Below are 26,095 nucleotides of genomic sequence, written 5' to 3' on the forward strand. Positions count from 1 at the left end.
CTACTGTGGAAATCGTAAAGTTAATATGATGTTTCTACTGTGGCAATACTTTAAGTTAATATAATGTTTCTACTGTGGAAATACTTTAAGTTAATATAATGTTTCTACTGTGGAAATACTTTAAGTTTATATGATGTTTCTACTGTGGAAATACTTTACGTTAATATGATGTTTCTACTGTGGAAATACTTTAAGTTATTATGATGTTTCTACTGTGGAAATACTTTAAGTTAATATGATGTTTCTACTGTGGAAATACTTTAAGTTAATATGATGTTTCTACTGTGGAAATACTTTAAGTAAATATGATGTTTCTACTGTGGAAATACTTTAAGTTAATATGTTTTTCTACTGTGGAAATACTTTAAGTTAATATGACGTTTCTACTGTGGAAATGCTTTAAGTTAATATGTTTCTACTGTGGCAATACTTTAAGTTAATATGATTTTTCTACTGTGGCAATACTTTAAGTTAATATGATGTTTCTACTGTGGAAATACTTCACGTTAGTATGATGTTTCTACTTTGGAAATACTTTAAGTAAATATGATGTTTCTACTGTGGAAATACTTTAAGTAAATATGATGTTTCTACTGTGGAAATACTTTAAGTTAATATGATGTTTCTACTGTGGAAATACTTTAAGTTTATATGATGTTTCTACTGTGAAAATACTTTAAGTAAATATGATGTTTCTACTGTGGAAATACTTTAAGTTAATATGATGTTTCTACTGTGGAAATACTTGAAGTTAATATGATGTTCAGGAATCACCCATCTCACTGGGGTCCCTTTTCGGTTTAAGTAGAGTTGTTTGTTTCTAATAAAATTGTATATTTTAAGAGACTAAACGTAAGTCTAGCCGGCATGAAGTTTCTACTAGGAAAATACGTCCAGTTATTATGATTCTATTGGAAAAATACTTGGCGGTAATATAGTGTTGCTACTGGAAATCGCTTTTATTAAAGAAATACTTCAAGTTAATATGTTTCTTCTGAGGAAGAACAAGTTAATCTTGTGAAGATACTTCGAGTCAATGTTATGTTCTAATGAGAAAATACTTAAAAACAACAATATTATTTTTCTGTGAAAATCAATAATATTAATAGTCCAGTGGCAAACCCATTCAAATGAGTGTACTGATATACTCGGTTACGTTTCAGTCATTGCTATGATTATATTACACAGGTGAAAATACTTCAAGTCAGTATAATAATTCCACAAATACTTCACATTGATAGTACGATTCTGAAAATACTTCAAGTCAATATAATAATTCCACAAATACTTCACATTAATAGTACGATTCTGCTGTAAACCTACTACAACTCAATAGTATTGTAATACTCAAGTTACATATTTCAAGCTAATGCTGTTACTCTAAACAAGGAATACATAAAATAAATACTGTAGTTCACTGAGAAATACTAGATGATACTTGGTAATATGCCAAATCCTGAAAGTCAAGACAGGGAAGCTTGAATACTGCAAGGTAATGGCACAACTCTACAAGTCCTGAAATCCAGGAAGTACACATATGTCAGTTTCATGATCGATATTATTATACATATGATATCATGGATAGTGCTATCGATGCTAAAAACCCGGCCCGTAAACTGGGTGTCACGTTTCGATAAATATGCAAATGAGGACACTATGAACTAATTCTAAGCTCCATTCATCGGTTCAATGGCTGCTTTTTCAATAAACTATTGACGAACGCTCCCAATAAGATTAGAAAGAAGTTTCCCAATGTCAAAGTGCTAATGTAGACAAACATGGCTGCACATGATTTGGCACTATATTATAAATATTGCGGATCACTCAAACACTATTCATACGCGTTTCAAACACTTGAGAGAAATTACATCCAAAACACTGGATATTTAAGAATGACATTATATGATAAAGAGATTATTTCCCTCCTGTGTTTCCGTACATAAATGTCAATTAGTTGGAATAATTTATATTCCGCTGACATGATATGCGATATTTATTCTACGGAAACGCACTCAGGTAATAATCTCTATATACAATATAAATCAATATCATGAGTCTTAAGCAAAGATACTTAGTCTTATTCACTGGTATAGTCCTCAAGTACAAATATTTGAAATTCAAGCAGAAATAATTCAAGTCAATATATAGCTCCATGACCCGTGGGGACAAATACTTGAAGTGAAGGGCGTGTGACTTGTTGTGAGAACACAGCAACATATCGTATAGATTGGCAAAGTGTATCATCGTGTGTTCTTGTATTGCTCTGTGCGTATTTAATGAAGGGTGACCATATGGCTTCTTACATCGGCAGTGGTGCGCCCTCAATGATCATGGTTTATAGACACGAAGAACAACGTTGGACATTACCTGGGGTATCAATGAAACGCGGAATGGACAAACAGCGAACAAAGATCTGGGATTTATTATATAGGAATGAATTGATGCGGAAATATAATTTGATGTGTTCTGGCGTTTGGCTCTACTTCATATATAAGCATCTCTTTTCGCCTATAAATTATAGCTACTCTTTTGAACATCTATAAAGTACATAGCTTTCTAGATATTTCAGTAGGGCGGAGTGAATGGACGATGGTTTCTCATATGAGTTAGCTGATGCATGCTGTTCACCCAAGTCAACTGTAGACGTATATAGCTGTGTGGGCTTTCACAGTAATACGACTGTCAATAAAGACGGAATGAAATAATGTTGTAATTTTCGAATTGAAGATTGTTTTTGTTTCTTTAATACAGACGCGATGTTGGGAATGGACTAAGGTTAAACTTATATGGTTTTGGTTTGATTTGTTCATGTTTGACAAATGTTCACACAAAGTTAGCAGCAGCGTTTGATTAATAGTCTTTGAGTGGAGTGGTGGTCGTAGATGGAGTGGTGGTCGTAGCTTTCGGAGACTATGGCGCCTGATCGAACTATTGATTTCAATAGTTAATAGTCCAGTGGCAATACTTCGATGACAAGTTACAACACCACTGACATGCTATTGACACCAGAATAAAATACTTCCGACTTAACGCCATTGAAATTAAACAACTGATGTGTGACTATGAACTATAATCAGAGCGATAGTAATTGTATTAATCTAACCCCCACACGCATCTCCACCACCATCTCCACCCAACCGTATTCACCCCCTCTCATCCTCATTTCCACCCAAATCCCCAACCTCATCTGTATGCCCCCCCCCCCCCAAAAGGACCCGCAACCCCATCCCCACCTGACCCTCGTTTCTACCCAAATCACCAACCTCATTTGTACCAACCCACCACCCAGACCTCAACCATCCCCACCCCCATCCCTACCCCCACCCGGACCCAAACTCCACGCTACCCCTATCCCCATGCACAGAGGCAACACAATGGTTGCTATTAAGGACCTGTCCACCTACCTGAGTAGCAGTTAATGATCTCCCTCTCTCTGATCTTCAGTTCGTGTTTGGTGACGTCATGACGACGTCTCAGCTCCGAGTACCTTGTTTTGCCGTTGAGATTATTGACGGCAGATTCGTTCAGCAGAACTCTGCAAGTAGCCAGATCCTCGCTCACAATATTCTCACTTCTTATAACTCCGAGAAGTCTGTTTTCAAGCGACCCTGCCTTTGCTGTGGATTCATTCAGACTTTTTTCAGACTTACCAAGCCTGTAGGTTCTGTCCTTAAGTTGGTTCTTCAGAATCGATCTCTCACGAGTCAGAGAAGCGATCTTATTATCGGCGTGTAAGAGACGCTGGTTGACGTTAATAACTTCTAATTGGGCATCATTTAACGTCTTTCGTGTTTCATTCAATCTCAGCTCTGTTTGTAGCAAGGCATGCTCTTTTCTTTTTATCTCCTCCCTTAACTGTTCAAAATTCCGTGTCAGGCCGGACAGAACTCGGTCCCGAGAAGCGGATTTACCTGTTAAGTTCGGTACGGTTTTCCGCGTGTCATATGGCCGTTTGTCGGTGCCCAATAATTCCTGCACGGAATTCTCTAACTCTTTAATCCTCACCTCGTGTTTTTCTTTTACCTGTTCAAAGTTTTCCTTAATGGAGTCAACTTTTGTCACGACGTCATTTTGCGCTTGAGCGTCGACCCCAAGCAGCTCTTTCATGCTCCGGCCCAGCGGCTGCCCTACCATGCTCTTGCAACTGTACCCGTCAATGTTGGAGAGCTGTATGGTGTAAGAACACTCCCCACTCTTGAATGAACATCCATCAATCTGAATATCTTTCTGTGAACTGGACACTGCGCCAGACAGTGTCAGCAGAACCAATACACAATACTGACACCGCATGTTGAAACGTCAGCGTTACAACTGCGACATCAACAACAATATCAACGCTCACGAAACCTGTTTGTAGAGCTACATAGAACTCGGTACACCTACCGTGACGTTAAAAGATCCATGAAGTTTAAAAAGTGAACAACTTCAACGCAACCCATGCGTGACGACCTCAAATAAATCCCTCCGTTTTTCGTGTAAAGGTGATCTAATGTACTCCTAACTCCACGAACTTCTTCCAGTGCGGTAGTTCCGACTTTCTCTGTCAAAGATGGCCTGTCACTGTGAGGTTGTACGACACGGGGAACGTGTACCACAATGAAAGGCTTGCACAGCCCGTCAGTCAAGTCCCGATACAACATCGGCGCTGAACAGACAGACAGCCCAGCGCACATTCGCCACAATCAAAAGCATTTACACCTAGACTTGCTGCGGCTCTACGTGGCCTGAGCAAAACGTTACCTCTATAAGGTAAGGCGAGGTGAGGTGAAATTGGGTTTAACGCCGCGTCCACGATTATTGCACTTATATAGCGACGTCCATGCACGTGTGTGTATGGCTGCTTGTACTTGTCCGGACTGATGCCGATTTATAGTGCTAGCTAAGTGAGATACCATGCCACATTTTAACATGAATACCCCACTCAGACACAGTATACTGACTCCGAGCCGACCAGTCCTTGTTTTAGCCCCTAAATGCCGAGCGCCAGACAGGGTAACAACAAGTACCATATTTTAACGTCTTTTGGTATGACGCGGCCGGGGATCGACCCCCGGACCTTCCACTCTCCGGGCGGACGCTCTACCACTTGACCACGGAGGCGGTCACCTCTATAAAGTATTTTCCTCTGAGGATGAAACACTCAGCATTTATATACCTAGCTGAACCAAAGTTCGTTAATGCTGCAATTAGAATGTCACCTATAACACACACTTTACTATAAATTCCTTAACCCTTTTTAAAAAATCATGCTATTCTGTATCAACATATAACACCTTGACATTTTTGGTCTAACGCAGCATTCAACTATAAATAATCGTGTTTCGGCAGACAAACCAGTGAGCAACGTCCTATGCGTCGAAATACGAAAAACAAAGGTTGCTGGGGACCTATTTTGTTCCAGGACCCCCTGCTGATATAAAAACTTTTTCAAAGTCGAATTCAGAACAATTGATTTTGTCGTGAATAAAACGTTATTAACCACAGTCCAGAGATAAGGGGAAACTTTCTTCTTCGTAATAGTCGACAACGGATTACTCGTATCGATAATTTGTTATAGTGAGTATTTTGTTAAATGTCGTTATAACTATTAATTCTTTATAATTGATATTTCGATTTTACCATTATTTCATAACGTAGAAGAGGTTGTGATGTCACAGGCGTTTGAGATTGAAGATGATTAATTGGATTGTTTGTTGTTTTACGCCGCACTCAGCAATATTCCAGCTATATGACGGCTGTCTGTAAATAATAGAGTCTGGACCAGACAATCCAGCGATTGATATCATGAGCATCGATCCACGCAATTTGGATCGATGACATGCATCAACCAAGTCAGCGAGCCTGACCACCCGATCCCGTTAGTCGCCTCTTACGACAGGCAAAGTCGCCTTTTACGGCAATGATTAATGCTTAGATCAACACAATACAATGTGTATATGAAGGTATGGTCACCAGCTCCGTTAATATATATTAACATATTGGCGTATTGTGATCTCCCAACTTTTACTATTTGCTTATCGTAGCAGCAATTGTGAGTGAGTGAAAGTTGTATTACTTCACAGTCAGCTAAACAGCAGATATATCATGGCGACCTGTAAAGAAACCGATTCTGGACCAGACAAACCAGTGGTTGATATCATGAACATCGGGCCATCAAAACATCATATGGATGACCCACAATTAGACTGGATACACAGTGGAGCCACCGCCTCCAGCAATAGAAGTAGTAACTTTCATGACAGTCATGGTGGTTGTATTGTAGATGCTTTATGTGGTGTTGGTTGCTGTGTACGACAGTAACTATGGCTGCTGCTCCTGCTATGACAACAACACTGGTAGCAGCAACTACCTTGGGCGTGTAGGAATTATGCTGGTGATGTCATTAGGGAAGGATTTAACGTCGCTTTTAGCAATATTCCTGTAGTGAGAGACAGCAAGAATATGCACTTCACACATTTTACCATGTTGGGAATCGAACCCGGGTGTTTGCGTAACGAACGAACACGTTAACCTCTTGACTAACACACCCTCAGTGACGTTCTGATAAGAACTTTAAATGTAGACCTAACTATTATGCTTATAATCAGCATATGTGAAAGTATGTGTCATCTAAGGCGCGGCAGTTCGGTGTGCAGAGTTGCGTCCCTTAGGTACATCAGAAACATGTGATTGCGGGTTCGAATCCCGGTTCGCCTGGATTATGTTCTAGTGTGTCAGCACCATACCTTCGTGGGTGTGGGTTTCACAAAAGGACTAAACGTCTGAGACCTGCATCACTTCGGGCTACCCTCCCGCATCAAGCTGACACGCCGCGATATAACTGGAATACTATTCAAAGCGGCGTTAAACCCAACTCACTCACTCAGTACGTAAAAATGACTTCAGCACCTAATGATTGCCGTGACCCGTGAAGATCCGGGGTTAGAATAGGTCTTCAGCAACCCATGCTTGCCGTGACCCGTGAAGATCCGGGGTAGAATAGGTCTTCAGCAACCCATACTTGCCGTAAAAGGCGACTATGCTTGTCGTAAGAGGCGACTAACGAAATCGGGTGGTCAGACTCGCTGACTTGGTTGATGCATGTCATCAATCCCAATTGCGCAGATCGATGCTCATGATGTCAATCACTGAATTGTCTGGTCCAGACTCGATTATTTACAGACCGACGTTATATAGCTGGACTATTGCTGAGTGCGGCGTTAAACAACAAACAAATAACAAATATGTAAAATAATCTTGTTATCTATTATTTGTAGCTTGAACATAGGAACCCCAAATCAACAGCCACAGTGAACGCTTGTTCATGCCGACCCGTGTCGTGCTGAACTAACCGCATAAACCCGACTCGAGTATTTGTGGCATGTTCATAATGGATTTAATAAATATTTTATGTGATTTCATCTATCGCGTATTTCCACCCCAACGAACAGGAATGTGTAGGTGTGTTTCGGCTAACGAGGCACATACTCACTGTACGGGTATTAAACCGCCCACACATGAGGTCACAGTGACCGTTGTGATGAGCTGTGGCACGTGTTCATCTTAAAGAAGTACACGTGCATGCCATCGTATTGAAAGGTAATGCTATTGGCAATGCTATGCAATGTTAATAGATTTAATCTGTCTGTTTTCCTAACACATCCTGTGTTTAGATTTGTCTGATAATGTATATAGTAATATTACCATGACAACGGGAGCTTCTATAATATAAATGAACAATAAATCACCCGAATGGTTAGTAAAAAACACTTTAAAAAACACGCTTTGTTTGTGGTTTGATGTATTGTGAAGTAGATGTAGCCTGAAATAAAAAATAATTAAAATAAAATAATTAACCTCATATTTAAGAAAGGAATATTTGAATTCTTCCTCCACCAGCTAGTGTGCTAGTCCGGACTGATGCCGATTTATAGTGCTAGCTCACTGAGATACAATGCAGGAGTTTAACATGAATACCCCACTCAGACACAGTATACTGACTCCGAGCAGACCAGTCCTTGTTTTAGCCCCTTAATGCCGAGCGCCAGACAGGGTAACAACAAGTACAATCTTTTAACGTCTTTTGGTATGACGTAGTCGGGGATCGAACCCCGGACCTTCCACTCTCCGAGCGGATGCTCTACCACTAGACCACGGAGGTGGTCCCATGGTCATAAGACGCAGGGTCTTCCCTTCTATGCAGACATTACGGTGGCACTGTGGTAAGAGGCGTCACTCCGGTTACTTGTGTGGGTTTGAATACCAGAATCACTACGTCACTGATATTAGTACCGGGTGCAAAGGGTGTTACCGTATCACTCTTTATTTTGAGACCCGTGAAGACCAGGGTAGAATAGATCTTCAGCAAACCATGTTAGTCTTAAAAGGGCGAATATGTTGTTGTAAGAGAGAACTAACGGGATCGGGTGGTCAGGCTTGCTGACATGGTTGATGAATGCCATCGTATCCCAATTGCGTGGATCGCTGCTCATGATATCAATCACTGGATTGTCTGGTCCAGGCTCGATTACAGCCAAACACCGTTGTGTCGAAGTTGAAGGGACCTACGTAACTAATTCGAGTTATCCAATAATGATACATAGATAAGGAATACGCCGGGACCAAGCTTTTACTTCGAGACAACAATAAGTACGACACATCAAGGTTCGACACAACGGTGTGATTAAAGATCGCCGTCATAATATTATAGCTGTAATATTGCTCAGTGTGGCGCTAAACAACAAACAAACATACAAAATAAATTTTATTTTGATAAATTGGTGTCCAGTCCTCCATGCTTATCATAGGTACCGACTAACTACGAAGAATCGCAGCCGGGTTCCCTGGGTATGCTGCGCTGGCGTTTAGTTAGATATGGGCTGTACGGTTGTCGTACCTCCCATACTTTTACCATTGAATAATGATAGTCGTAGCGCTAATATTGCTTCTTGAACGGGGCCCAGCTGACTACAGCTTGCCAGTTTCGCTTCGTCGCATAAACTCTATCGATTCGCCTGGGAAGGAAACCTCGCGTTCACCACAACGTCCCTTCGAAAGGGCAACTACAATTGCTAGAAACGTTCGTATAATATTCTTAAAGTGTGTATCGACATGTGCGACGGTAGAGTACCCGTCCCATTAATTACTCTACGTTATCCGTGTAATTAGGGAGTAAATCGTCTTCTCTCAAGCGCCGTGATATTTTCAGAAGACATAAAGAAAGGTGTGTCTTTGTCGGTGCCTCGTAAAACGGGGCTGGGTAAGACCATCTGATCAGTGAGCGCAACCCATTTTTAGGAACATTTCAGAGTATATGCTCGCTCCATCAGGTGAAATGATGAAAGAATAAGGAATTTTACTTCGAACATATTTCGGTTGCTATGAAACTGACGTTCAGAGGTTGTGGAAATGTCACTATAGTGGGTTTTTTAACTTAATTATATGTTCAGGTATTATGCTGTGAAGCCCATTTCTGGTGTCTAACGCTGATATAGCTTGAATATTGTTAAAAGCGGCGTAAAACTCTACCTCCATACTCATCCAGGTATCCTGCCCAAGCGTTATAATAATATGCGTTTCGCCAGTCTGTGATCTCAGTTTAAACCTTTACATGTTTAACCATCCATCCAAACCCAACTGGTAAAATTAGAGTGCAAATATTCATAGAACAGAAAAACAGAGACAAAACGTGATGTATATCAGTAGGTGGTTGTTGATGAGTGAGTGAGTGAGTGAGTTGGGTTTAACGCCGCTTTGAACAGTATTCCAGTTATATCGCGGCGTGTCAGCTCAATGTGGGAGGAAAGCCCCAAGTGATGCAGGTCTTAGACGTTTACCACTTTGGTGAAACCCACGAGCACGGGTATGGTGCTGACAAACCTAGAAACATAATCAGGGCGAACCGGGATTCGAACCCACAATCATAGGTTTCTGGCGTGCCCAAGGGACGCAACTCTGCACAGCGAATCGCGGCGCTTAAGACGACTGGGCCACCCATGCCCCTTGGTTGTTGATGAATATACAAGCGTCATATCTGCATCTGCTTGTAACCATAGTGACGTCACAAACCCTGGTCTGTAGTCATGGAGACCGAAAACTAAATGTAAGTATTTAAGCCCAGGGACTTATAACGGAACATCACCCTGTAGGACCGAATATTTCATCCAAAATTATACCCTGGGCCTATATCTGCAAAACGAGTAGAAGATTTCATTTCATTTGATTTAATGAATCAACTGTCTATCAATTCAAAGGTACAATAAAACACGATTGCGCCACATAGACACCAAAACATCATGAAATTGAATCGATTAGACCGAAATCTCCTATAAACATGGAAGCCTCTCACAGCACTAACTGTTGGAAAAAGCCTACAATATCTATGTAATACCGTCACATTCCACGTGTTCCGAAACATATGCAGGGGGTGGATCGCTCAAAATTTATTTCTCAATTTAAGCCAATGGCTACAAACGAAACAGAATTCTTGTTTTTAAACACACATGAGATGAAAAATATGGAGGGACAAAAATGGTGCATTCCCAGTACGGACCAACTTGCAAATGGAGATGTTATCATTTTACGCACGCTTCCATTATAATCGATAACTGTCCTTTACACGTCTTGCAGGGCTATTGAGAACGTGGCTGGTGTTTCAACGCTTTGGGGTGCTTTCTAAGTGACGATTTGCGCAGAAAAGCGTCGAAATTTTGCACCGGAATTTACTACTCTATTTTCTTCTCGTATATAATAGTGGGTCGAATTATGTTGTTACATTAAGTGTTTAAGAGGTCGCCTTCTGCCGTAGCAATTTCGGCTGACCTGTCCTTCTTTGGGACTCGTGTGTGTGAGTAGGGTACACCTATCTATTGTGAGTTTGGTATTCACAGAATTTCTGTTTTTGTATTGATATGATTTCTATTTTCTTATATTGATGTGATTTGATTTTATCCTTGGCTGCTCTGTTTATAAACGTTCGAGTAGCTGTCCATCTCTCAGAAATAGAGTTAGTTAGCTTTAGGACATCTATGACAGCTAGCGGATCTAACTGCAATTCTTGTTTTTAACCTAGCCCGGGCTGGGGCATGGTCTTGACATTCTAGTAACACGTGAGCAATGGTTTCAGCCTGATTCCAAGATGAACAAACCTTGTCATAGTGCTTTTTGTGACCGAGTCTGATGCGTGAGATGGCAATTTCAATTTTCCTTTCATTTGAGTATGAGTTTGGCTTTTGTAGGACCTTGGGTCGAATTACTGTAACAGGTAGTGTTTGTTATAGGAACTATTTGTTGATTAACCCTATTGTTTCTCTCACAGACCCTAGAGCATAAATTCTCAGCTCTAGCAGCCTATACTCATCCCCTTTCCAGCTATATCAGCCTATACTCATCCCCTTCCCAGCTCTAGGAGACTATACTCATCCCCTTCCCAGCTCTATCAGCCTATACCCTTCCCCTTCTCAGCTCTAGCAGCCTATACTCATCCCCTTTCCAGCTATATCAGTCTATACTCATCCCCTTCTCAGCTCTAGGAGACTATACTCATTCTCTTCTCAGCTCTAGGAGACTATACTCATCCCCTTCTCAGCTCTAGGAGACTATACTCATTCTCTTCTCAGCTCTAGGAGACTATACTCATTCTCTTCTCAGCTCTAGGAGACTATACTCTTTCCCTTCTCAGCTCTAGGAGACTATACTCATTCCCTTCCCAGCTCTAGGAGACTATACTCATTCCCTTCTCAGCTCTAGGAGACTATACTCATTCTCTTCTCTGCTCTAGGAGACTATACTCATTCTCTTCTCAGCTCTAGGAGACTATACTCATTCTCTTCTCAGCTCTAGGAGACTATACTCATTCTCTTCTCAGCTCTAGGAGACTATACTCATTCTCCTCTCAGCTCTAGGAGACAATACTCATTCTCTTCTCAGCTCTAGGAGACTATACTCATCCCCTTCTCAGCTCTAGGAGACTATACTCATTCTCTTCTCAGCTCTAGGAGACTATACTCATTCTCTTCTCAGCTCTAGGAGACTATACTCTTTCCCTTCTCAGCTCTAGGAGACTATACTCATTCCCTTCTCAGCTCTAGGAGACTATACTCATTCCCTTCTCAGCTCTAGGAGACTATACTCATTCCCTTCTCAGCTCTAGGAGACTATACTCATTCTCTTCTCAGCTCTAGGAGACTATACTCATTCTCTTCTCAGCTCTAGGAGACTATACTCATTCTCTTCTCAGCTCTAGGAGACTATACTCATTCTCCTCTCAGCTCTAGGAGACAATACTCATTCTCTTCTCAGCTCTAGGAGACTATACTCATCCCCTTCTCAGCTCTAGGAGACTATACTCATTCTCTTCTCAGCTCTAGGAGACTATACTCATTCTCTTCTCAGCTCTAGGAGACTATACTCTTTCCCTTCTCAGCTCTAGGAGACTATACTCATTCCCTTCTCAGCTCTAGGAGACTATACTCATTCCCTTCTCAGCTCTAGGAGACTATACTCATTCTCTTCTCAGCTCTAGGAGACTATACTCATTCCCTTCTCAGCTCTAGGAGACTATACTCATTCTCTTCTCAGCTCTAGGAGACTATACTCATTCTCTTCTCAGCTCTAGGAGACTATACTCTTTCCCTTCTCAGCTCTAGGAGGCTATACTCATTCCCTTCTCAGCTCTAGGAGACTATACTCATTCTCTTCTCAGCTCTAGGAGACTATACTCTTTCCCTTCTCAGCTCTAGGAGACTTTTCTCATTCCCTTCTCAGCTCTAGGAGACTATACTCATTCCCTTCTCAGCTCTAGGAGACTATATTCATTCTCTTCTCAGCTCTAGGAGACTATACTCATCCCCTTCTCAGCTCTAGGAGACTATACTCATTCTCTTCTCAGCTCTAGGAGACTATACTCATTCTCTTCTCAGCTCTAGGAGACTATACTCTTTCCCTTCTCAGCTCTAGGAGACTATACTCATTCCCTTCTCAGCTCTAGGAGACTATACTCATTCCCTTCTCAGCTCTAGGAGACTATACTCATTCCCTTCTCAGCTCTAGGAGACTATACTCATTCTCTTCTCAGCTCTAGGAGACTATACTCATTCTCTTCTCAGCTCTAGGAGACTATACTCATTCTCTTCTCAGCTCTAGGAGACTATACTCATTCTCCTCTCAGCTCTAGGAGACAATACTCATTCTCTTCTCAGCTCTAGGAGACTATACTCATCCCCTTCTCAGCTCTAGGAGACTATACTCATTCTCTTCTCAGCTCTAGGAGACTATACTCATTCTCTTCTCAGCTCTAGGAGACTATACTCTTTCCCTTCTCAGCTCTAGGAGACTATACTCATTCCCTTCTCAGCTCTAGGAGACTATACTCATTCCCTTCTCAGCTCTAGGAGACTATACTCATTCTCTTCTCAGCTCTAGGAGACTATACTCATTCCCTTCTCAGCTCTAGGAGACTATACTCATTCTCTTCTCAGCTCTAGGAGACTATACTCATTCTCTTCTCAGCTCTAGGAGACTATACTCTTTCCCTTCTCAGCTCTAGGAGACTATACTCATTCCCTTCTCAGCTCTAGGAGACTATACTCATTCTCTTCTCAGCTCTAGGAGACTATACTCTTTCCCTTCTCAGCTCTAGGAGACTTTTCTCATTCCCTTCTCAGCTCTAGGAGACTATACTCATTCCCTTCTCAGCTCTAGGAGACTATATTCATTCTCTTCTCAGCTTAACTCTAGCAGCCCATACTCAGCCCATTTTTATCTCTAGAAATCTATACCCATCTCCTTCAAACAAACAAACGGACAGAAACAGGCGTGTGCAACGTCATCCAGTCGTGCGCAGGTATGAAACAGATCACACGAAACGCTGCACACAATCGAAATCTGAAATTGCGACATACCTTTTTTCAAAACAAAAACAAAAAAAACAATGTAGCAATTTTCAGCGCCATACAGGGAAACAATTTCTGACTTTGTTTATAGTACTTGCTCAGGTGGTAATAGAACGCTGTAAGCCCTGGTCTAAGGGGTCACGGGGGTCACAGTGTGAAGAAAAGGGATTTACATTTGTGACAAGCAAAGTTAAAAGGAAAATGAAAAATAACATAAGGGTACCTTTTCATCCGTTACACGATATTCCAGCTATATGGCAGCGGTCTGTAAATAATCTGGACCAGACAATCCAGTGATTGACATCATGAGCATCGATCCACGCAATTGGGATCGATGACATGCATCAACCAAGTCAGCGAGCCTGACCACCCGATCCCGTTAGTCGCCTTTTACGACAAGCATAGTCACCTTTTACGGCAAGCATGGGTTGCTGAAGATCTATTCTACCCCGGAATCTTCACGGGTCCAGAGGATAGGAAACGCTTAGAGGAGGACTATATCTCTCTTCATCGATAGAGATCTTAAATACCGCAGTGCAGAGCCTTCGAACTCCCAGCATGCATGAATTGGTAAAATGGCGACTGCAAGCGCGCAATTTCGAATGGGTTTCAATATAGGGTACAAACATACTTGAAACTTGAAACGATTGTGTAGAAGAAATAAACTTTCTTAGGTTCTGCCGAAAACATCGTTCCCAACAGAGAAACAAGATGTAATGCTAGTATCATCCCCTTTGTATGTGCAGAAGGAAGCTGTCCTGTCTGGGTTCGAATCCCATATTCGTTCCTATTATTATTCCACAAATGCCTCAATTTTAATGAGAGACCAAATACGGAAAATGACGATGCTTTCGTATTTGCAGAGAACTGTTTAGATAGCATTCTATTCTTTGTATTCCCAATGATCAGACAGTGCAGTCTTCTACTGCGGGCGGTTCAAGGTCAGTGCGACACTGCAGGTCTAAGCTTGCTATTCTGCCCACACTGGTACTATTCTTGTGCTACTCCTGATTGCATATGGACACAGATCCTTATCTGTAATACTGTCGCGAGCATAAACGATTGCAGTTAAGTACGTTTGTTCCATCTCTTCACAAGGCCAGGGGGCACGGGTGGCCAGGTAGGCTAAGGCGCCGCGATTCGCTGTGCAGAGTTGCGTCCCTTGGGTACGCCAGGAACCTATGATTGTGGGTTCGAATCCCGATTCGCCCCGATTATGTTTCTAGGTTTGTCAGCACCATACCCGTGCTCGTGGGTTTCACCGAAGTGGTAAACGTCTGAGACCTGCATCACTTGAGGCTTTCCTCCCACATTAAGCTGACACGCCGCGATATAACTGGAATATTGTTAAAAGCGGCGTTAAACTCAACTCACTCACTCAAATGCATCAGTAAGTTGGCATAACATTAACCATTCACAGTTGTTCCCCTTGGCAAAGGTTAGGTGAATTGCGTTTTTAACGTCGCGTCCAAGAGTATTGCACTTAAATGTTTATTGCACTTTATGTGTTTGTGTGCCTGCGTGTACCAGTCCGGACTAATGCCGATTTATAGTGCTAGCACACCGAGATTCCAAGTCGCAGTTCAACATGTATACCCCACTCAGATTTAGTATACTGACCAGTCCTTGTTTTAGCCCCTTAATGCCGAGCGGCGGACAGGGTAACAACAAGTACCTTTTTTTAACGTTTTTGGTATGACGCGGCCGGGGATCGAACCCCGAGCTTTCCGCTCTTCGGACGCTCTACCACTAGACCACGGAGGCGGTCGTACCCTTGGTAAATAATATGTGTAATATGCCCTTTGGACTAACTCTCTCAGTGGGATCTGGTTGCTTTAAAGTTCTTGATTTGTAAGACCCGAAGTGTTACCACTCCATGGCTTCCTGTTTGCTGATAGATCCAGGTCTATTATGAAAATTATCTGGGTTGCACTTATGTAATGGTTAACCCGACATCTAGTGGTAGAGCGTCCGCCCGGAGAGCGGAAGGTCCTGGGTTCGATCCCCAGCCGCGGCATACCAAAATACGTTAAAAGATGGTACTTGTTGTTACCCTGTCTGGCGATCGGCATTAAAGACTGGACGGCTCGGAGTCAGTATACTTTGTCTGAGTGGGGCATTCATGTTAAACTGCGACGTGGTATCGCAGTGGGCTAGCACTAAAAACGGCATTACTCCGGACTAGTACAAGCAGGCACACGCACGCACGCACGCACGCACGCACGCACGCACGCACGCGTGAACGTCGCTATATAAATGCAATAATCTTGGAAGCGACGTTAAACCCCATTTCACCTCACCTCACCCTCAGAAGTGGTTTCCCGCGTTGCCTTCATTTTAACAGATAACACTCCAATAACCTAGGCGTAAACCTTGACACGACACGTCGTGTAGATGTTCATGAAGGACTGTGTCTACTGACCCATACTCAACTCAAGGAGTGTTATGCCCCCATTGTTCAGCACCAGAGCGGACATCAGTGTTTATTGTGGTGCTGGTGGTGGGTGGACTGGAGTGGCACTCAGCCGTTCATCAATATTCTTTGGCGATTGATCCTCTGAGTTAAAAATTTGATGACCGCTCTATACCACGTTTTGACCATCTATCAGATATGCATGTGTATGCTGTGCTTTCCCGTTTTGTTTAACAGATAGCACCATTGCATGGTATTAATTTTTTTATTACTTCATTTTCCCACAAATATATAAATTAAATAAAACTCTGAACAGCACGCAATCTCATAAAAATCAGATCTTAATCAGAAATTAGATCTGATTTTAATGAGATTGAACAGAACGCTTACAACAATTCTGTCTGGACTAAATCAGAAACTTTACAACGTGTCGTTGCGGGACTTCAGTATTTAACTTTAATCTGAATCACGAGACTGACATGGAAAGCATTCAGTATACGGCGACAGACCTTCTTTTCTTAATTCTTATCACATTTGTACACTCACCTAACTAGATCAGACAGAAATGCTTTGTGGCCTACTTACACGCCGAGGACAGTGACTTATCATGTCCGACTTTTTCTTGTACAACATTGGTTCTTGACAAACATGATCTAGAGATCGACCTTTGTGAGTCATCATGGAATTTCCTCTTCATGTAAAATATGTATTTAATGTATATGTATATAACTGTATACAATATATACTGTACAAAAAAGTTCGATATTGTGAATATTTTTGAGGATATTGTTTTGGTAGATCTAGTGATAAATAAGAAGAAGAATATGCTATTGATACTTCGCATATTTCCACACCTCAGGGGCATGCTCAAAGCGCTATTATTACTCTGGTCACTGGATCAATGTGCAGTCAAGTATCATTCTCAGCTCCCGTGGGAGTATACAACCCAAGCTGTCTGTTAGGCGCTAGAAGGTTAACAGTTATCTCATCCTACCGGGTACCCATTCACTGCTGGGTGAACAGATGCACATTTCCAACAAAGTCACTTGCCCAAGGAGATACACGTGTTGACTTCGAATTAACATGTTCATATTTTGAACTTATGTTGTCGATATTATTTAGTTTAATATTTAATTCAAGGGCTGTTTGGGGAACATTAACCACCACCATTAGCCCCCTACATCCCTGGGACCCGTTCCACAAAGCTATCTTAGCGTTACGCTTATCGTAATCCTATGTTAAAGTATGGGAGCTACGATCATCATAGCGCTAGGGTCGCTTTGTGGAGGGGACCCAGCTTGATAAAACAGGAACTGGTTTCGAGGCCCTCGGGAAAGGGCAGTGACCACTGTTTCACCTTGGCCTGACCTTATTGTACATATCATACGTGACAATAAAATTTGCTTAACATTTGCCTTTATACTCCATAGAAAGTATAGCGTTGCTGTAAGAAACAGGTAGTACAGCAGACCAACGACGTATATAAATATAGGTGCTTGCAGATTGTCGAGGAGGGGAAGTTCGGATTTGAGGTCGCGTTCAAGATCACTTATATATACTAACTGTGTGCATGCGCGTGTATGTGTTCATCTGTAAACAATAAACGGGACCCGTGAAGATCCGTGGTAGAATAGGTGTTCATAAACCCATGCTTGCCGTAAAAGGCGACTATGCCTGTCGTAAGAGGCGACTAACGGGATTGGGTGATCAGACTCGCTGACTTGGTTGATGCATGTCATCGTATTCCAATTGCGTGGATCGATCCTCATGATGTCAATCACTGTATTGTCTGGTCCAGACTCGATTATTTACAGACCGTCGTCATATAGCTGGAATATTGCTGTGTGCGGCGTTAAACAACAAACAAACAAACTATAACGGTGTCATGCTATAAACTTTTCGGAATACACAAACAACGCTACATCTTTAAAATCTCTTGTGGCAGGGCTGAAAAGGTACAAAGCAACTGCGCCCATTTCTGCCTTATCTATGACATAGTTAATGTGTGTGCCGTTCAGCGTTCAATAGTAATGACGGGTCGACTTGTAGGGAAGGAAACCGGAAGTGATGCAGGTCTCAGACGTTTTCCGCTTTGGTGAAACCCACGACCACGGGTATGGTGCTGATAAACCTAGAAACCTAAAAATGGTGAATCTGGGATTTGAAACCACGACCACAAGTGACGCAACTCAACACAACGATAGCTAAGTCAACTGGGCGACCCGTGCCTTCGAGTGGAGAATTTACCTTCAGTTAGCCAATTACTGACCGGCGAACAGTGCCATTCACTCTCACTCGCTGGCTCACTCACTCACTCACTCACTCACATTATCACTCATACTATCACACACACAACCAAACAGCAAGTATATACAACAATCGTAACTCCTATACTTTAACATAGTCTTCCCATAGTCGTATATAGAATAGGTCTTCTGCAACCCATGCTGGCCGTAAAAGGCGACTTACGGGATCGGGTGGTCAGGCTCGCTGACTTGGTTGATACATGTCATTGATCCCAATTGCGTGGATCGATGTTCATGATAGCAATCACTGGACTGTCTGGTCCAGACTCAATTATTTACAGACCGCCGTCATATAGCTGGAATATTGCTGAGTGCGGCGTTAAACAACAAACCAACAACCAACCATAGTCGTATCGCTAATATCGCTTTGTGAAACGGGAGCCTTGCTATTAATATCCATCATATGCCTAAACGAGGTGAAAATTGCTACCCCGTCGACCATGTTTGTTTGTTTTGCTTACCCGATTCTTCACGGGTCACAACCGGTATGAATTATATCAGAGGTTTTTCTTTCTTGTTTAACGCCGCACACAGCAATATAGAGCAATATGACGTCAGCCTGTACATACTCGAGTTTGGACCAGACAAACCAGTGACTGATATTAAGAGCATCATCCCTTGCCGTGACCGTGACCTTCCCTGACCAACCTATCCAATTGGTCACCTCGGACATATAAAGATGAATATGAAACAATCCCGATATCTCCCATTTTTTTCAAAGTACCAGAAGGATCACTATTTGAAATGCAAAGTGATTCAAGAACAACAAATAATTTCCGATCTGAAAAATTTAAATTCTATTTAAAAGATTCATTCATATTACTATAGTTAATCTGTCATACACCATGACAGATTAACTATAGTAATATGAAAGAATCAGGTGTTCTTTAACTTGTTTTGAGTAGTATATATTAGTCCTGCACCGTGACTGTTGAATATATGTATTTATAAAATAAACAAAACCAGTTTAGATTTATATAAAAGCGCCGGTGGGGTAGCCTATCTGTTAAGGCGTTCGTTCGTCGTGATGAAGACCCGGGTTCGATTCCCCTCGTGGGTACAATGTGTGAAGCCCATTTCTGGTGTCCCCCGCCGTGATATTGCTGGAATATTGCTAAAAGCGGCGTAAAATCATACTCACTCACTTATATAAAAACAAGTCAAGCCAGCTTCAGCCACATATGAAATCAACATCAGGAAAATTAATTGTTTCAATTTTAGAGGAGAGAAATGTGTTGTGTATAAAATATTTCATAGACTAAATGTTAGTCTAAGTATGTATTAGTCTTACAGACACTGATACAAATATATTCAAATACAGCCCATGCAAGTCTATAATGTTTGGCAAGTCTAGATTACTGCAATCTAAAAATGAAGAGAGTCACTGGGCTCCCTTTTATTATATATTTTTTAAGATAACTGAACAACTGTTTTTTTCTGTACGATATGTTCATTTCAGAGACTAGATGTTAGGCTAAGTATGTATGTATAACCACACTTATAACTAAAAGAATATTTACAATGACGTGTTTGAACAGAATATTTTTCTGTATTGAAATTTATGCACCCTATAATATTAATTCAGAAGTGTTGATTACTAAATGCGATTTACAGTCATTATGACACCGTTGACGCACTGTGTCATCCCATCCCGATCCGTTTGTATATAATAACAGACACACGTTAGACGGAGTAAAATATAAGCCGATCCACCTCCTGGTTATTAGATATAGAATCGTGATTTAAAGGTTTGTATGTGTACAAACCTCTTTTAGTATTGATTTATACAGATTTACGACCAACGTGTAATGCAATTTAAACATGGTCGGGTCATATCAGCTTGGACTTTGAGCCATCGTGTGTCCATTCGCTAAACACGTGTTTATTCTCACGAAAAGTCGACAAATACTGTCATCAGTTGTTCAACAGCTGTACAGAGGTCAGAGGTCATGGGTTAAATGTCAGCGCGCGCCCCGGGAACCCGCAGCTGAAATTGCAAACACAATCTCCGAGACGTCTCGGGGTTGGGATTATGTACGACAGTACCTCACACAATACGTTATAGCTCACGAATGATGCCAAGAAGCTTTACCATGGGAGGAAAATATTCATGATAACAAAGACTGCGCTATTTTAGTCGTGACCTCACATCTCGGACATTTTTTAGGCTCTGCGGTACCGTACGAATGTCAGAAGAGAGGAATGCATGTGATGTGACGATGCTCTGATTGTCAGTTCAGTGGGCGGAATTTGCAAGACAACAGATTTACAACATATACTATATGGCTGACCATCTGTTGACGTGGTCCCCCGAGAAAAGAGCGACTAATTGTATTCTTCACAAAGAATGCACTTGACGTGTGGGTCATGCCTCTCTAACACGTGGACCTTATGATGCAACTCTCCAGGAATATCTTGACAGCCCAGATTTTAGCCTGTTGACGCTGAAAGACGCAAAGGTAAGCATCCAGGAAAGACTTCCGCCCGTATTCACCTCCAAGAGATATAAGTATGTATTGCCACTCAATCCTTTTAAAGATATATATTTTTGAGGAGGGGATGCGGAATCCTAACCAGAATCGATATTTCTATTGATATCATAAGACTTCCACCCGTATCCCGCCTCAAAAATATGTATAATGAAAAGGATTGAGCGACAATGCATATATATATATATATATATATATATATATATATATATATATATAATACTCTTTGAGGTGGATACGGGTGGAAGTCTTCCCAAAATGTGTGAATAATTATTTTGAGAAACAACCAAGTCTTATCAGTTTATGCATTTAATGTGAATGTGATTATTGCATCATACATCCCACCATATTTAAATGTGACAGGCATCATTTTGGCTTGTGTTTTCATTGTTCATGTTACAGAGCTCTGCACTGATAAGAACAAAGTTACACAGCTCTGTGCCGATATGAACAAAGTTACACAGCTCTGTGCCAATATGAACAAAGTTACACAGCTCTGTGCCAATATGAACAAAGTTACACAGCTCTGTGCCGATATGAACAAAGTTACTTAGCTCTGTGCCGATATGAACAAAGTTACACAGCTATGTGCTGATATGAAGAAAGTTACATAGCTCTGTGCCGATATGAACACAGTTACACAGCTCTGTGCCGATATGAACAAAGTTACACAGCTCTGTGCCGATATGAACACAGTTACACAGCTCTATGCAGATATGAACAAAGTTACACAGCTCGATGCCGATATGAACACAGTTACACAATTCTGCACTGATATGAACAAAGTTACACAGCTATGTGCTGATATGAAGAAAGTTACATAGTTCTGTGCCGATACGAACAGTTACACAGCTCTGTGCCGATAAGAACAAAGTTACACATTTCTGCACTGATATGAACACACTTACACATTTCTGCACTGATATGAACAAAGTTACACATTTCTGCACTGATATAAACAAAGTTACACATTTCTGCACTGATATAAACAAAGTTACACATTTCTGCACTGATATGAACACAGTTACACATTTCTGCACTGATATGAACACAGTTACACATTTCTGCACTGATATGAACAAAGTTACACAGCTATGTGCTGATATGAACAAAGTTACACAGCTATGTGCTGATATGAACAAAGTTACATAGTTCTGTGCTGATATGAACACAGTTACACATTTCTGCACTGATATGAACACAGTTACACAATTCTGCACTGATATGAACAAAGTTACACAGCTCTGCGCTGATAAGAGACTCTCTTCATTTTCAGAAACTGCTATAATCTAGACTTGCCAAACTATTATAGATTTCTTTCATTGGCAATTAGAAGTTGGTGTGATGAAGAAAGACAAGTTCTATGGATGAACAACTTCTTTATTACAAAATGTAATAAAGAAGTTGTTCATCCACAGAACTTGTCTTTCTTTATTATAGACTTGCATGAGCGGTATGGATACATGTGTTTCAGGGTCTGTGTGACAGACTAGTTTGAGACAAGTAGCTTGAATGCTTTCATAGTAACAAATTGTTTAACTTTTAAGTTGATTAATGCATGCGTTAAATCATATATCGTTTACAAATACAGAAAGATGTTTGATATAAAATATGATAGCACAATTAAACAGCTGTGAACAGAAGTTGATATGTTGTTAAAGTGTTTGATGTCCACTTTGATGTCACTGAAATTATACTAGGCAAAACTGTTGATTTATTCCACTCAGATTAACACCATACATTATGATGTATTGTCAGCGAACTATTAGATTAAGTACATCTTAAATATCACTTTATAACACTATATATTGTCAACAACCTCTTACACCACTGTGTGTCTGGGTGGGCAAAAAAAACGTGAACCATAGAAACATATAGAGAAGTATGTACGTTAATAAGAGCTGTTTCCAAAGTGTACCACTTAATGACAAAACTAACAATCAGTCTAGTGTTACCACAGTGTCTTTATTCTTATCACGATATGCTGCACATGATTTCCAAACTTTACACGCTAATCCTGCATGAGACAAATGGTACATCTCGAGTCATGGATCTATTACGTCACATGATGCGTTTATGAGTGCCGGTTCACGCAACATAACAATATGTTTGTTTGTGCATCGGACCAATCTAATATCTCTTGAATATGAGTAAGTTTTCATATATTAATATCTCTTGAATATGAGTAAGTTTTCATATATTAACAAATATGTATGGTTTCCACGTTTCTTTTGGCGGTGAGTATATAAAACCATTTTATGATTTTGAATAAGTTCATTCTGATGTATTATCAATGTTGATATCATAATAAATGTTCCCAAGACAAATCAACTGTATTTTAAGGATGTGACTCAGGCAATGAAAAAAGGATACTTAGTGTTGATTAATTTTGAAGATGGTTTGGCTTTCTGATTGCAACATTGTCAGGGAAAATTAGTATGGTTCTCTTACAGCCATGAAGGGGTGGTCGGGTAGCCTAGTGGTTAAAGCGTTCGCTCGTTACGCCGAAGACCTGGGTTCGATTCCCGACATGGGTACAATGTGTGAAGCCCATTTCTGGTGTCCCCCGCTGTGATATTGCTGGAATATTGCTAAAAGCGGCATAAAATCATACTCACTCACTCACTCACTACAGCCATGAAGGCAAAAGATGTTTCACCTAGCTGGTGTCCACCCGAATCATTATCAGATTTAACCAAGGACAGGTAATTTGACAAGCCAGAAGCAAAACTGATACATGCTTTTAAGCTATTTCATCTTTATTGAATTATTTCCCAACCACCCCAAAAATAATTATAAATTCAGGTCATGTTTTTTTGGGTGTTTGGTTCATTTGTTTTAACTCTGCACTCAGTAATATTCCAGCTATATGACGGTCTGTAAATAATCAAGTCTTGACCAGACAATCCAGTGAATAACATCAAGATTATTGATCCATGCAACTTGGATGCCATGACATGCAATCAACCATGACACTGAGTCTGACAAACTGATCCATTTAGTCACCTCTTACAACAGGCATAGGCTGCTGGGGACCTATATTCTTACCCACAATCAGTACACGATTTTCAGGCAAGTAAGAAGCTACAATAAGAGCAGTGCTATCTGGCTATAGGTTTCATACACTGCAGTAAGAGAAGTCCTTAGTTCTAGTAGTACCGTCATAAAGAGCAGTCCTCTACCATGTAGAAACTAACAGTTTTAGTCCACTATCCTTATAATGATAAAATATAGCAAAACCTTTACAGAAGGCAAATTTCTACTAGTCCTTATGATACGTTAACTATTTGGCAGTTTGGCAAAGCTATAGGACTAACATCTTCCTGAGGCAAGGGAGTTAACTAACTGTAAAAGTCCAGTTTCCTACCTTGCCGAACTTGGCAGCAATCATGGTGTTATATTTTGGCTGGACTAACGAGTCTATGCATAGTCCAATCAAAATCGTGTTATGAGATTGACATCTGGTTCGTAAACAACATGGATTTCAGATTTCTGTTAACTGCAGGATTTCCAAAGGATGTGTACCGCCAACTGGACGTCGACAGATATTTTCCAAAACTTTTCATGCTCTTGATCACATGCTCACGTGGTTTGATGCACTTCGCGAAGTAACACCCGTTTTATTAAGATATATATCTTTATCATTAATGAGATCACTTTGAAGGGGTGCAGCCATTTTATTTGAAGTAAATGCAAGTGATGTGAGAGGTTGACTCTGCTTGATCAATAGGAAGAATATAGAAGGGACATAATTCGTAATAGCCACCAGTGGCCCTGTGATCGAGCCAAGAAATTCCAGGCTAGTTCGGCAAGGGTGGAAACTGGACTTTTAGAGTCAGTTAATTCCCTTGCCCCGGGAAGATGTAGGACTGGTATCACTTTGTATCGCTGCATGGATACTTTTCATTGTTATTAAGAAACCATGCATGGTATGAATAAAATTAACTCACTCACTCACTCACTCACTCACTCACTCACTCATAGAGCATGAAATACTCAAAGTTGTGTTAACATGGTTAAAAACCAACCCACTCACTCACTCATGAAGAATAATAGATTCAAAAGTGTGTTAAAATTAACCCATCATTCTAAAAAGGTGCAGAATTCTACAGTGGTATGAAGCAAGGGTCCGGAAACCGTCATATGCGCCGGACATGTCCGATTGGGAATCTCAAATGTCCGTTTTAAAATATGGCTTACCGGACATTTTAAAAAGTATTGTCCGGACATTCTTAAATTTTGACCGGACATGATCAACAGTTAGGACTGAGCAGTTTCTGTCTGCAGTTGCAACACAATGAAGATTACCTACACTGACAAGCTTTGTTTGTTTTGATTGCTGTAAATACATCGTACCTACATGATAGTCCAATCTATCAATCACTGTAATAAGCAATAAACTGAGTTGACACTGATTAATCGAGGATTAATTACTGAGAACATCTTGCTAATTTGAGTGAAAGGTGTTTACAACTGTACATTAATACCTTGCATCATCGATGTACCTCATTATCCTCACAATGCTACGATACATAACCTCAGACAAGAAGCGAAAGTGTGACGACAGCCAGTCGACCGATGCAGATCAGTCGAGCGGATCTGCCAAACCCTCAAAGTCTGGACGATCATTTTGTAAGTCGTGGCTAACGACTTTCACTTGGTTGACATACAATGAGGATTTGCAGATTTTATTGTTTTCAGTAGCTAGTCGTATCTTGATTGACCGCCACTTTGCTTTCTCGGACGATCGATATCCAATTTTTTTATGGTCAATAATTAAGTACAGATGAAAAAAGTATTCAAATAACTTTTGCTATCAACGATATTTTAGTATTTGTGATTAAATTATCTGTCTTGTTTTTAAAAAAATCTTCAGTTTAAAAAAACCTTTTCCCGTGAGGTCACGTGATAACCAAATATGGGATAATAGTCTCGATCCAAATGTTACAACGCGTACACTTGAGCAGACTCATGAATATAACTCATGAATATAACTCATGAATATAACTCATGAAT

At 40.8% G+C, this 26,095-nt stretch overlaps 2 protein-coding genes across 3 annotated transcripts in view; one reads left to right on the forward strand and one right to left on the reverse strand.

The window, feature by feature from the left end:
- Positions 1–4,677, reverse strand: part of LOC124142053 — a 32,256-nt gene extending 27,579 nt beyond the window's left edge. Inside the window, exon 1 of the mRNA XM_046510316.2 lies at positions 3,405–4,677. Coding sequence (XP_046366272.2) covers positions 3,405–4,290 — 886 coding nt within the window. The 5' untranslated portion in view covers positions 4,291–4,677. The remainder of the gene's footprint in view (positions 1–3,404) is intronic.
- Positions 4,678–20,452: 15,775 nt separating this feature from the next.
- The window catches only part of LOC124142052 (delta-1-pyrroline-5-carboxylate synthase-like), a 56,150-nt gene continuing 50,507 nt past the window's right edge, over positions 20,453–26,095 (forward strand). Inside the window, exon 1 of one of the 2 annotated variants that reach the window (XM_048390086.1) lies at positions 20,453–21,049. The gene's annotated coding sequence lies outside the window, so the exon portion shown is untranslated. The remainder of the gene's footprint in view (positions 21,050–26,095) is intronic. The other variant, XM_048390087.1, reaches the window with a different exon arrangement.

This window comes from Haliotis rufescens, unplaced genomic scaffold, assembly GCF_023055435.1.
Source record: "Haliotis rufescens isolate VD_foot unplaced genomic scaffold, xgHalRufe1.0.p SCAF_81, whole genome shotgun sequence".
In the NCBI taxonomy this organism is placed as follows: Eukaryota; Metazoa; Mollusca; class Gastropoda; order Lepetellida; family Haliotidae; genus Haliotis; species Haliotis rufescens.